Genomic DNA, 12,176 nt, shown 5'->3' with positions numbered 1-12,176 from the left:
GGCACTTCCCTGCAAGTAAAACACAGCTGTGTGGTGTTAGGAGTTGTGCATGGGGGCATTCATTTCCTGCCAGCAGCTCAGAGGTGTCTCCCAGTGGTTTGAGATTATCCAGTTCTGCACAGTAACTAGCACAGTGAAAAATTTCACTTGATTTAAAAGGAAGAGCTCCCGAAACAACCTCAAATCTGCTGAGACATCCCAGGTTATCAGCAGACAAAGTGTAGGCTTATTCCTCCGAGCTGCAGACAGTCCACACTTCATCTTCCTCCATGGCAGGGGTGTTGGAACTACTTGTCCTCAGTGTGTGAGTGTTCCTCGCTGCCTTATCCCTTCATGTCTCCAAGGGCTGTTGCAGATCATTGTGGCTCCTGTGTGAATCTAGTTTTGTATTAAAGGTGGTTGAAAACGGTTTGGCTTGCAGTGACTGACAGCTGACAACCTGCCTTACTGTTACATTATTATGATTATTTTGTAATAAAAAATTTAATATAAAAAAAAAAAAGGGCTCAAAAATAAAAGCCACTGCCATTCGCAGTGAAAAATCCTCCGCATCAAACTCGTCACACGTGGCTACTTTACATCTGATCATGCACACTTCTGTCACTGTTATGTGCTCCCTGGAAGTGGAGCTCCTTGCTTCACTCGGTCATCCAGGCAGGTGGGGTATGGAAGGTGCTCACACCACTAAAGCACATCCTCAGACCGAGGCTCAGACAGGCTGTGGGGGTGAATACTTGCATTTCCTGAACAGTTCCAGGGAAGGGAGGACACCTCGGGCTGTCCTACAATCATTAAGGTTGGAAGAGAGCTCCACCATCACCTAGTCTGACAGTGCTGACCCTGCCCATCAGTGTGTGCCATGCCCCCCTGCTGCATCACAGCACGAAGCATTGAGGAGCAGTGACTCATCCGGACTGCTCTATATTGGAGCATTACTGAATCAGAAATGAATGCATGGAGTTCGGAGCTGCTCACCCCGGGGTCAGGGTGAGGTTCAGAAGGCAGCTGTCAGAGTTAGCCCCTGCCCATACCTCCATGTGGAGGGAGAAGACAGCAAAGGAAGGAGGCATCCACAGCCTCGTTTGGAGGAAGGAGGGAGAGCAGAGCAGGGAGGGCAGGCACCACATTCCAGGCAGCAGCTCGGACTGCTTTTTCATTCCCCAGCCTTTGCTTCAGCACGAGTGACAAAGCAGCAGGGAAGCTCCTATCCCCAGCTGCTCCCCATCCTGTCCAACTTTCCTAACAGATCTTGATGGATTTTGCAAGCTGCCCCAGCTCCACGCTCGCTGCCCAGAGGCTCCAGCCCGCACGTCCTGTCTGCTTTTCCCCCACTGACCTGTCGGAGCAGCACAGACACAGCAGTGGTCTCTCCTTATCCCGCAGCTGGAGCACAGGGCAGTCAGGCACTGCAGGGCTCTGTCACTTGTGCAGGGCTGAGGCCCCTGAAAAACAGCGTGTCAGGGTTAGCACAACCATTTGCTATACATCTGAAAAGCACACAGCCTGGATCCCTGGGCCCCAGAGAGCCTCAGGCAGTGCAGTGCCTGAGCAGAAGTGGCCGCAGGAGCAGCTGCTGGTGCAGGCTGCAGAGTGGCTGTGTCTGAGCAGGACACGCGCGGAGCTTCGCAAGCACAGCCATTTCTCTTCCCTCCCTTTTATCAGTGATTTGCGCTGCCTATCGCTGTCAGTTTGTTCCGTTGTTTGCTTTTAATGAGTAACTTTGAACCCCCCCCGATGGCCATGTGTCCCACGGGCCCCAGCGTTTGGGGTCGGTGGTCCCACAGGGGAGCAGTGCTGCTGGGGAGGTTGGAGGCAGACACTCCCCACCCCGCAGGCAGCAGCAAGGCACGGTGGGCAAGCAGCCCCTCGTGCCGTGAGGGCTGGGCTGGTTCCAGTGGGATTGTGCAAACCCCGTGGTGCACTTTGCACCCTGATCACTGTGACCTCATCCCGGTCCCTCAGCGGTGTTTAAAGTCCGGGGCAGTGGGGTGCTCACCTCCTCCCTCACACGCACACAGCTCACTCCCACTGCTCCCTGCGTGCACGGGGCCCTGCGGCTGGGCTGCGGGATGCGGCTGCTCCTGGAGGCAGCGCTTCTGTCCCTGACCCTGTGCCTGGGGCACAGCACCGAGGAAACCACGCAGGAGAACACCGCCCAGACCTCCTCCACGGAGTCCTTCTTTCCAGAATGGGGCATCGGGGCCATCCGGGACGGCTTCGAGATGGTGAACGGCTATTTTGACTCCTTCTTGGAACTGCTCGGGGGGAAAAATGGTGTTTGCCAGTACAGGTGTCGATACGGTAAGTGAGGGGCGTCCCACTCCGGGGACATGGAGCAGAGCGCTGCGCCAGGGGCCAGGGATGGCTTCCATTGCTGCGATAGGCACTGTCTGTCCATTCTGCATAGGAGCCCTCAGGGAGGGCAGGAAGGCCACCAGTAAAGTCAGCCTGGCTACGCACTGCGCATGTTGCTCTGTGCCAACAACAGATATGCTCTCCTGCTTTCCTAACCTGATGCTGATGAGGCTCTCAGAGCCACACTGCTGCCCAAGTCCCCACCCAGCCCCTTCTCTCCCTGCTCCTTCCTACCCCTCTTTACTCAACTCTTACAGCTCTCCTTGCCCAAGGCCACAGCCTCTCACACTCATGACCAAACCCCTGCCCTGCTTAGCACAGGTGGGTCACTGCACAAGTCATGGCTGCTTCAATGGTACCATCACAAGGAACCCCCACCCTCTCATCCCTCTAACAGAGGAGCCTGCTCCTTGCCAGGCACAGCGGAACAAGAGGAGAGGATGCAGGTGGTACAGGAAGGGCATGCAGGCAGGCAGGCTGCCAGGCCTGCTGAGGAGGATGAGCAGCCCTGAGGCAGGACGGGTTGGTAGGTAGCTGTAATCTCAGCAACCTTCGGAGCGGGTTATTCAGCAGCTGCAGGTTGGCTAATAGCAAGGGTTGGAGGAGGGGAGATAACAGGAAAGTAAATGGGACTCATGTCACCATGGAGGAACCTTTAGTACTCAAGGTGGAACGAGGCAGCGCTGCTTGCCCTGGACTTTGAGAGATTTATGAAAAAGGAAGAGTTTGGTTTGTCGTGGGGGCAGACAAAGAGGGTGGCAGATCAGGGACGGAAGGCAAAGGCAGCCTGGAGGTGCACAGGTGACAGGGCCACGGGGCTGTGGCACACCCCTGGGGTGGATGCAGGGCACTGGGCAGACCCAGGCAAAGAAGGGAAGATGAGTGATAGAGCTCACTTCAAGACTCACCACTGTCAAATTGCAGAGAAGTCACTGCTCTCAGGCTATGGCTTTCACTGTCCTGGCTCCACTGTCCTGGTCCTGTGCAAAGGCCTGCCCATTCCTCTGGAACATCCTGCCTCGAGTCAGAGAAACGCTTTACCTCAAAAGGAAAACAACAAGCATTTCTTCAGTACTGTTTTTGTCCTCTGCTGAACAACTCATTAATCACTGGCTGAAGGAGCAGCTTTCAAACACTGCCCACACAGCTCCACGGGTCCTTCTGGGCCCTCCTGGGCCCTTCCCAAGACCCCTTGTCCATGGCTGGACTCTAGCTCATGCAGATGGAGGGGATGCAGGGAGGATCCCAAAACAGTGCCTTGAAGAGCGAACGCCAACTATCTGCATTGCCTTGTTGCTGAATCAGGGCCTGACTGCTCTTTCTCCAGCTGAGGAATAGAATTGGTGCATTCCACTCTTTCATTTCAGACAAGGGATACTGATAGTTGCTTATTTTGCCATGATAAAGGTCAGAACTCACCTGTAATTGACACATCCATCTTCAGCTGAGCACAAGGCACTGGCTGTTCTGGCAGTTAGATAGGATTATCAGCACCTGGTGAGGTCAAAAAACAAACAACATGAAAGATTACTCCCTTAAATAAGGAAATTTTGGTTATACAAGTATTTGCAGGAAGGTATCTCCCCTTCCATATGAAACCTCTCTGGGCATGTCGGGGGGAACAGTGTCCTGAACAGGGAGTAGATCCCTGGACAGCTCCTTCCAGCTGCCTAGGCAGCAATTGGAGGGTTGCAGGGAGGGATTCTGGGACTATCTATTCACCCAGGGAAACTCACTTCCCATTAGCAGCTCAACCTCACTACTCTGTGACGCCATATGAGGCCGTGCATTGAAATATGTCCTCTATGGAAGAGGCTTTCTCAGCCAGGCTGTGTGGCAGGTGATGAAGCTGGCATCCCCTCACCATCACAGATGTGCCTACAGGAGGGGCAAGCAGTGACAGCAAGCACGGAGTTGCTGAGTGTAGAGCAAGGGCCACTTGTCTTGCTCTGTAGCTGAGGAAGACAGAAACAAAAGCAAGGTGTGTGAGGGAGGCTAACCATGGTGTCATGGACTTTATCTAGCTGAGGAGGAGCTCAAAAAGGTGCACGTAACAAATGATTAAGCTCAGTTTGTCAGAGAGGAGGGGCTGGCTTTCCCAGATGGGCCCACCTTGAGGAGGGGAATGTGCTGGAGGAGTGAAGAACGCAGCTGGACAGCCCCAGCTCCAGCAGGGAGCTGCAAAACCCCATGCTGTGAGGAGGGACTCACCCACGTCTAAAGCTGGGAGAGCCCTACAGCTCTTAGAGTGCAGCTCTTGAGAAGATTGGCATTCTTCATGTTTTTCCTTTCCTCCTCAGGGAAGGCTCCAATGCCACGACCTCACTACAAACCCCAAGAACCCAACGGCTGCAGCTCCTATTTTCTGGGGCTCAAGGTACCCCAAAGTGTATGTACTGCTCCTAACTAATGCAATTCTCTAATTGCAGCTAACCATCTCTAAAAGCAGCTGATGATGTGGGGGAGGGACAATGCTTAGCTGCGTGATGCTTCTCTTTGGGGCTTTGGAGAAGGGAGGGAGTACCAGTGGGTTGTGCTGAGGGTGAGCAGTCTGCTGGGACTGCCAGAAGACACAGCTGGCTGCTGACAGCAGGAGAGGCGAAGGCACCAGCCCAAGCACAGTCCCATTTACTGTCAGTCAGGGAAGCATTAAACCTCACCTGCTAATGAAAGCGAGGCAGGAATCATGCAGGATTATGAAGGCCCAAGCTGATGCTCTGTAGGTACTGAAAGATTCCCAAGCAGATCAGTGCTAGAAGATGCTGGTCAAGCAGAACATCAGTGCAGAAAATAGTATATTATCAATTCTGTGCTCTTGGGGCAGGAAAACACAGGGCAGCTCAGGGCCTATGCTATTGTGCATTAACATAATGCACAAACAGCAATGGGTGAGCATGTTATCCTCACCTGCCCCCCTCCACGCTCTCTGCCTCTCTTGAGCACTGAAATAAACCTGTGGGCTCTGATACTGCACCTCTCACTATTTTAATAGCAGTTAATGAAATAATATTGGAATCACCAAGAAGAGCTCTCCCAGGAGGCTCTTAGAGCAGGAATTACTATTCAGACAGCACATTACTGCTGCCCAAGAAGCCCGCAGCCATTAGGCAGATTCCCTGCTCTGAAAACCCCTCCCTTTAAAGCCCATTTTTCATGTTAGATTAGTCCCTTAAACCACATTTCATTGCAAACCATGTGGGCATGCCAGCGGCACCACCTCCTTACGCAGGCAATCAAAAGAGCCGAACACAATGAAGAAAAAACACATCTCCTAAATAAATACTACACGAGGAAGGCCAAAAAGAGGGAGAATTCCTAACCAGCTAATGAGCCCTGTCCCCCTGGGAGACAGACCTGCCCCACCAGCCCACAGTTATTAGCTAAGCTGCAGCTTACCTCTGAGTGAGCTGCGTTTGTCCTCGGTCTCATAAGCACATCTGTAAGAAACAAGGCATTGACAGCCCTCAGAGCTGATCTACTAGGCCAAGAAGCAGGCTGTGGGAAAAGGAGGAAAGAAATGGAGGCTTTACTGTAGCTCCGGTTTGGGCACAGAGCCAGCCGGGCACCGTTAAACCTCAGCCAGTTGTGGCTGTGTGAGTGTGAGGCCAGGATCCAGCCAAGGGGTGCTCCTTTTCTTTCTTTTCCCAGCTAGATTTGGGCATCCCTGCCATGACCAAGTGTTGCAACCAGCTGGATGTCTGCTATGACACGTGCGGGGCCAATAAATACCGCTGCGATGCCAAGTTCCGCTGGTGCCTCCATTCCATCTGCTCAGACCTCAAGCGCAGCCTTGGCTTTGTCTCCAAGGTGGAAGGTAGGTGCATCGGCTCCCACAAGCAGTGGCAGGGAGGGGAGGGCGTGCACAGGGAGGCACTGCCTTGCCAAATGAAGCAGAAAGCTGCAGGAGGAAGCAGAATGTCTGTCCAGTAGTGTCAAAGACAGGTTAGAGCTGATGTGTTCCTGAGAGCTGCCCACGCATGTCTCAAGTTATTTACATCTAGAAGTGTTAGGGAAGATGTGTGGAAAGGAGAAGAATGAAACCAGAAAGCTCTCAAAGCAATTCTTTCAACCCTTGGATGCCCTCTGTGAGAGTTCAGATGCCTTCATGGAAGACCAAAGCTCCACAAGCTCAAACCACACATGGTCAAGGAGCTGGAGAACCGAGGACACAGCTCCGGATAAGAGGTGACAATGGCACCACAGATGACACCACTGAGCCACAACCTTCAAGGAGTTTGTATCAACCTGTTGAACTGACCAGCAGTTTCAGGGCTGTTTTAGGGGAAGGAAAGGGGCTAGTGGTCAGGCACACAGTTGCAAGCGCAGCGTGCTGGCACTGTAACTTCCAAGCACCTGCAGAGATTTGTTCATAGAGCAGCTGTGAGGAGAGGCAGCCAGGAGAAATAGCTCTGCAGAGGTCCAATGGGAAAACTGCTCGGTTCACAGCGCTAGCTGCGGTGCCCCAGGAGAAAAGCCTGAGGGGTGTCTGGCAGGGAGGGACGTTGGTGCCACCTCAGCAAGAGAAATGTCCTCACGTGCCTCGTCTCTTCCCTTCCTGCAGCCTGTGAGTCCGTGGCAGACACCGTGTTCAATGCCGTCTGGACGCTGGGCTGCCGGCCCTTCATGAACAGCCAGCGCAGCGCCTGCATTTGCAGCGAGGAAGAGCGAGATGAGCTATGAAGCAAAGCACATCCCCGGCCTCCACGAGCTGCTGCCTCCATTCCCTCTCACACACGGCTCTCCATCACAGTGACTTCTCTGGCTGAGGACGGGGCAGGGGGACCTGGGCCGACAACAAGCACCGGCTGCAGCTCTGGGGCAGAAGGCTGCAAAAGGGGAAGCAGCCTGTGTAAGCGGGGCAGAGATGCCTGCTCTCCTCTGCAGCTGCACGCTGCCCTACCCCATCACAATGACCTGAGGCCAATTTTCTCTGCAGACTGATATGGATAGGCGAGCAGGACACAGCGCTGCTTAAAAACAAGGGGCTTTACGTGGTTGTTTGCCACTCTGCTAGCTTCCCCTGCCCCTTCACTTTCTAATCTGCAGCACGAGGCATTCAGTTTCTGTGGCCTCTGACAGTCTCGGCCTGTGGCCACACAAATTACGTTTTTCCACCTCTGGAGACTGAAGGAGAGGAGTGATTTGCTCTCAGTGCAATGCTCACACATCTTTCACACAAAGGACACACAAGGCTCACAGTCGCCTTGGATGAGAGTTTCCAAATCCTGGAGGCTTATCTGTCAGATGGCAGGGCTTCCTTGCTGCCTTGGTGGGGCAGAGACACTGCCAGCTGACAGCCACCAGTTGTCTCAGAAGGCATTCTTTAAAACTACTTCCATCTGCTATTGGGAGCTTTGACTGAGTGTAAATCAGAATTTAAAGTGGTATGCAGAATTTCATCGATGTATAATGTTTGCAGACGACTTTCATCTTGCTGAAAGGAAGTTGCTATTGGGTGTGTTCTGCAAACATATTTATGGCTTTGTTCTTCCAGCTGTCACAGGAAAGTTAAGGCTACAGAAGGTAACAAAACAAGAATGGAAAGAGTCTGTTTTCATTACCTTTCTTCTAGTTTGTGTTTAAATAGATGCGTGGAGCTATAAATTATTTAAGCCCTCTATTCCTATTCTTGCTAGTCATCTTTGCTTTATGGTGAACAGCAACAAATTCATCTGGCCCCAGATAGCCCTGCAACAAGAGTCCAACCCTATGAAAACAGGGAATTGGCAGCGATGGTACGAGGTGCACTGGTATGTCTTCCACAGAGGAGGAGCCTCATTTACAGTGATGAGCAGCCATGACATCCTTTCCTGGCTGTGCTAATGCCACTGGAAAGCGAACGCTGCACAGCCAAGCTTCATTGTAGTGTGCATCTATCTAATCATGAGGCTGGACACACTCATTTGCCATCTAAGAAACACATTCTTTGGCTAGGGATGGGAAGGAAACATTTCTCATTCCAAACACTTCCCAAACGTTGCACTTCATTGGTGAAATGACGCCTGCTGGCAGTTGTAAATGTTTGCACACTCTTACGATTAAATGACACAATTTAAATAATATATCTTGCCTAAGCTCAGCAGCTTGATAGCAGATTAAAGCCAGGGCAAGCAACTGATGACAGATAATGACATACACTGGAGGATTCTGAGGGTTCTGGGCAAAATCTCTGCCCGTGCTCTGACACTTGGGAGACACAGCTAACATAAGGAACTGTTCCAGGCTTTCAAACTGCCATTCATACCAAAACAACACAGACAGCTGCAGGTGGGGCAGCTACTGAAGAAGCACGTTCTTCATTACAAAGGTAAGCTGTGCAAGTATGAACAAAGCCACAAGCAGCTCAACAAGGAAGCTCAAAACTTCAAGTGGTAGCATCGACTCAAGGATAGGAACAGTGCATGAACTACAGTGAAGTGTCTGCAGCTGAACAAATAACTGCCTCCCCTCCATGGCACTCCTGCTCCTGGAGCATCTTCATTTCTACTGTGCTCTGAACAGGATGGAGATACTGTGCTTACCTGGAGGCTTCGTGTTGGCTCTGTGCTCTGGCAGTTTCCTGCCTAGGAGCCATTCCCTCTCTGTTCGAGGAGAGATGGCTCAGGGCGGTGGCAGACAGTAGAGCCACTCTCCTGCTTGCAGGACAAACCAGACACCTTCCCGGCGTGCGCCGTTCACATGGCCGTGCTGAGCAGTGCTTCCTCCTTATGGCTCCTCCAAAAGATTTAACAAAAAGCTGCAGAGCAGAAAGGGCTGCTTTGTATGAGTTTGTCAGGAAGGACCGAATAATGAGCATAGTAACTAAAGCAAGCAGAGAATCTCCCCTTCCACCGCTACCCACATCCCTCTTGTGCTAACAAAAACACCCGTTGCTCCTCCTGAATGCACCAGCTAGTTCATTTCATTTCCCAGCTCTTGTTTTATCAGAAGAAGAACATGCACCAGGGGCTGCCTGAGCAAAGAAGTGACAGCAGGAAATTGCCAGTCTGGTCGTAATGCAGAAGTGAATCAGCAGAATCAGGAGAGCACAGCAATGCAAGTAGGGGGCTTTTTCATTTCTTTTTTCCTTCACATACGGTTAGATAACACAAAAAATGTCTTCCCACTTATTTTCCCAGGAATTTTTTCATTTTTTCTGTCTAGCATGGGTGCACACACACGTACACTCCCAAAGCAGAAAAGCAGCCATGAGGCCATTTAGAAAAATCACGAAACTCCCAGCACATCAATCACCTATTCATCACTGAAACGTCAGTCACCAGAAGAAATAAATCTGAGCAGTGGAATATTGCCGGGATGATTTGTGACTCCCTTCTAAATGGTCCCTTCACACAGACTCACCCTCCCATTTCACAGCAGCTACAAATCCCGGCCTTGGCAGCAATTTGCCTGCTTCCAACTGAAGCAGAAAATCAGTAATGCAGATGAGTGGGGGCCCTGCAGCACACCCCTGAACCCAGACACGGTGAGACTTATGGTACAGGACCATGTGAGCACGCTGCTGTGCCACAGCCACCTGTGGGGACTGCTGCTTCCTCACCCCCCAGCCCTGCCTCTTTCTTCTCTGCTCACCTCCTTCCATCTGCATTTGTAATCCTTCAGCTCACAGCACTCCCAGGTGATGCTCAGAGGGCCCTGAGCCATCACCATTTTTGTTCTGTTTGGAAGGAGGTTGGTGGCTCAGAGGGATTCCTGACAAGCCTCACGTCACCACCGTCACTGGTAATTGCATCTCCAGCCACTTCTCATCAACCAGGAGACCAGAAACAAGGTCACAATGTCTCCTGTCACCAGGACAGGACACCATCACCACGTTACTAGGAACACCATGCACATTAAGTATTTAGAGTACTCATTTGTAATATGCATTGCTCAGACCCCTTTGGCAGAGCACAGAGTAATGCATCATCACAACCTTCGAACACAGACTTGGTAGCAGCACACTTGGGGTGGGTGTGTATGGATTTTTAATGGTCTTTTTCTTCAAACCGAAGTGCTATAGCACTTATAATCGGCACCACATGGATGGAGAGAGAGGAGAAAGAAAGAACAGTGATACACTAAATACGAGGATCACTGTTAAACCACATGCAATGATCAAAAGACAATTAAAAATGCTATTAAATACCTATGATTACTTTAAAATAGCCTTAAAATGTGCCCGTGACAGACCTAGTTTCAGCTGCCCGTACTGACAGCTGTTCAACAGTTACAAGGAACTTGCACATTATGGGATATATGTTTTTAATACGTGTTTTTATTAAAGGTTGTCCGAGATCGCAGCACATCCGAAAGCTTCAGCATTGTTCACAGAACCGCAGAACAAACACGTTCAGCTACAATACTGTTTTTACTGTCTGATGAAAGAAGGGCTTGAATAGCATGTTGAGCCCAAGATGAACAGTCCCGTGGAGCCTGTGGGTGGGTGTAGGGGTAGATGGAAGTTGGGTAGCGGTTCAAGACTGCCAAGCAGCAGGGTTCCTTCAACCAACAGAATGGAGCTAAGACCAAACCGCTCTGCAGTCTGGCTTGCACTCAGCTGGCTGCCTCAAGTGCCAAGCCTCCTCCACAAAACCAACCAGCACACAGCTAGGGAACGAGTCCTGAGGCTCCACTGGGGCTTTGTCAACCACCTCTCATTTCTCAAACAACCAGGAAAGAAGGCACCGCTAAGAACGATCTCAGACAGAGATGCTGTCCCAGGGGCTGGGCGTCAGTCATCGAAGTTGATTCTGATGGGGCCGCCTGTCAGGAGGTGCTTTGCCACGTTTCCAGGCTCATCCTGCTCCTCCGTCCCAGCTGCCCTGCGCACCCTTCGCCGGCAGCCCTGGGCGCAGCGGGAGCTCTCATCCAGCGCCCCGCACACAAGGATGCGGCAGTGCAAGAACACCTCCTGGGGAGACAGCAGGCAGGGAAGTTACACCATTTCTGTTCTCACAGCAACAAGGTCCTCAGCCACCATGGCCATTCACAGCAAGCTGGATGCACCACCAGTTTTTCCCCAGTGCCTAGGAGAGGGCTGAGGTCTCCTCAGCATGGTGCTTGCTCCCAGCCAAGGGCAGGACGAGTAATGGGAAGGCATGAAATGAAGGGATGAAAATGCCAGGCACAAGGTTGGGAGAGCTTGCATGATCTAGTAGCAGCTGCATGCTAGGAAGCAGGTCAAGAGCTCACGAAGCTTCATAAGGAGAGGGACTGATAGAAACGTGCAGGAATATTTCACAAGAGCTGGGAAACCAAAGAGGTGGTGCCTAAGAAGCAAAGGGAATGCAAGTTGCTGAGGGGCTCAGGCTGGAAGCTGAGGGAAGGAGAGCACAAAGAGCAGGGAGATAGCTGCCCTTCCTTTCCACACAAGTGGAGCACACAGCAACAGGATTGCTGCTCCTTGCCCTCCAAATGACAAGGGCTGTAAGATTCCTGCAAGCTGTGATTAGGGAAGCAAACAGTAGTGAATGTTTGATCAGTGGTGAGGTTTAAAGCAAAATCCATTGCACAGGAAGATGCACATGGAGGCAGTAGCGTCAAACAGAAGGCCAAGCAAAATCTGTGAGTTTTGGAAGATCTCTTTCTTTCTAACCACACTGAGGTTCTGCAGGGGCTGGAGAGGCGACCTGGTGCCTTTAGGAGCAAGCAGCATTGGCTGAGCATAACAGTGACTGAAATACCTGTTTTTTTCTGGCACAGAAAAGGAGAGCTATTCACATTAGGAAGATGGCATTATCCCTTCTGCTGTCATGCTACTAGAGAGCTTCTGCCCCAAACTGCCACCAGCCTGGGCAGCCAGGTTTCACACCAAGTTTGAAGGTACCTGGAAACCTCCT

The 12,176-nt window shown here is 51.6% G+C and overlaps 2 protein-coding genes across 5 annotated transcripts in view; one reads left to right on the top strand and one right to left on the bottom strand.

Annotated features, from left to right (window-relative positions):
* OIT3 (oncoprotein induced transcript 3) overlaps window positions 1-12,176 on the bottom strand; it is a 123,973-nt gene that overhangs the window by 89,855 nt on the left and 21,942 nt on the right. For 2 of the 3 annotated variants that reach the window (XM_065746685.1, XM_065746684.1), the window contains exon 9: window positions 10,598-11,248. In XM_065746685.1, the coding sequence (XP_065602757.1) occupies window positions 11,069-11,248 (180 nt within the window). In that variant the 3' untranslated portion in view covers window positions 10,598-11,068. Of the gene's footprint in view, window positions 1-10,597; window positions 11,249-12,176 lie in introns of those variants that run through there. The other variant, XR_010622802.1, reaches the window with a different exon arrangement.
* PLA2G12B (phospholipase A2 group XIIB) lies at window positions 2,039-7,252 on the top strand. 2 transcript variants are annotated; one of them, XM_065746704.1, is made up of 4 exons: window positions 2,039-2,301; window positions 4,656-4,732; window positions 6,004-6,169; window positions 6,917-7,252. In XM_065746704.1, exons 1-4 carry the CDS (start codon window positions 2,070-2,072, stop codon window positions 7,033-7,035), a joined length of 594 nt encoding a protein of 197 aa, XP_065602776.1. In that variant the 5' UTR covers window positions 2,039-2,069; the 3' UTR covers window positions 7,036-7,252. The 2 variants fall into 2 exon arrangements, with proteins under 2 accessions (XP_065602776.1, XP_065602775.1); XM_065746703.1 differs by having other exon boundaries at window positions 4,656-4,744.

This window comes from Cyrtonyx montezumae, unplaced genomic scaffold (genome assembly GCF_038088225.1).
Source record: "Cyrtonyx montezumae isolate F1298 unplaced genomic scaffold, pur_monq_1.0 scaffold_4, whole genome shotgun sequence".
Taxonomy (NCBI): Eukaryota; Metazoa; Chordata; class Aves; order Galliformes; family Odontophoridae; genus Cyrtonyx; species Cyrtonyx montezumae.
This window is presented reverse-complemented; position numbering and strand designations above follow the sequence as displayed.